Source organism: Apaloderma vittatum, unplaced genomic scaffold (genome assembly GCF_000703405.1).
Source record: "Apaloderma vittatum isolate BGI_N311 unplaced genomic scaffold, ASM70340v1 scaffold40544, whole genome shotgun sequence".
Lineage (NCBI taxonomy): Eukaryota > Metazoa > Chordata > Aves > Trogoniformes > Trogonidae > Apaloderma > Apaloderma vittatum.
This window is the reverse complement of record NW_009715054.1, coordinates 1759-2059: the sequence shown is the minus strand read 5'-3', so window position 1 is coordinate 2059 and position 301 is coordinate 1759. Positions and strand designations below refer to the sequence as shown.

General features: G+C 69.8%; 1 protein-coding gene across 1 annotated transcript in view; it reads right to left on the bottom strand.

Moving 5' to 3' along the window:
• Positions 1-114: 114 nt before the first annotated feature.
• LOC104273590 (collagen alpha-1(I) chain) overlaps positions 115-301 on the bottom strand; it is a gene marked incomplete at both ends in the record, with an annotated part of 1939 nt that continues 1752 nt past the window's right edge. Inside the window, one exon of the mRNA XM_009868960.1 lies at positions 115-168. Within this exon, the coding sequence (XP_009867262.1) occupies positions 115-168 (54 nt within the window). The remainder of the gene's footprint in view (positions 169-301) is intronic.

Below are 301 nucleotides of genomic sequence, written 5' to 3'. Positions count from 1 at the left end.
AGGCACAGGGAGCCGCTGGGATGGGTGCCCAGCACCTCCCGTCCCGTGGTCCCCTCCCATTGCCAGCACCCTCCCGCCCCCCTGCCCAGCTCTCTCCCCATCAGGGGTACTCACAGAGGGGCCGGGGGGACCAACTCTTCCAGCAGCACCAGGGAAACCAGTAGCACCCTGGAAGGGAGAAAAAAAGGAGTCACCGAGAGATGGGTCCAGGCATCGCTCCCCCCCTCGCCGTGGAACAGGTCCAGGGGACAGTCCCCTGGCTGGGGGGCCCCCCCGGGAGCCCCGGGGCTGGGGGCCAAGG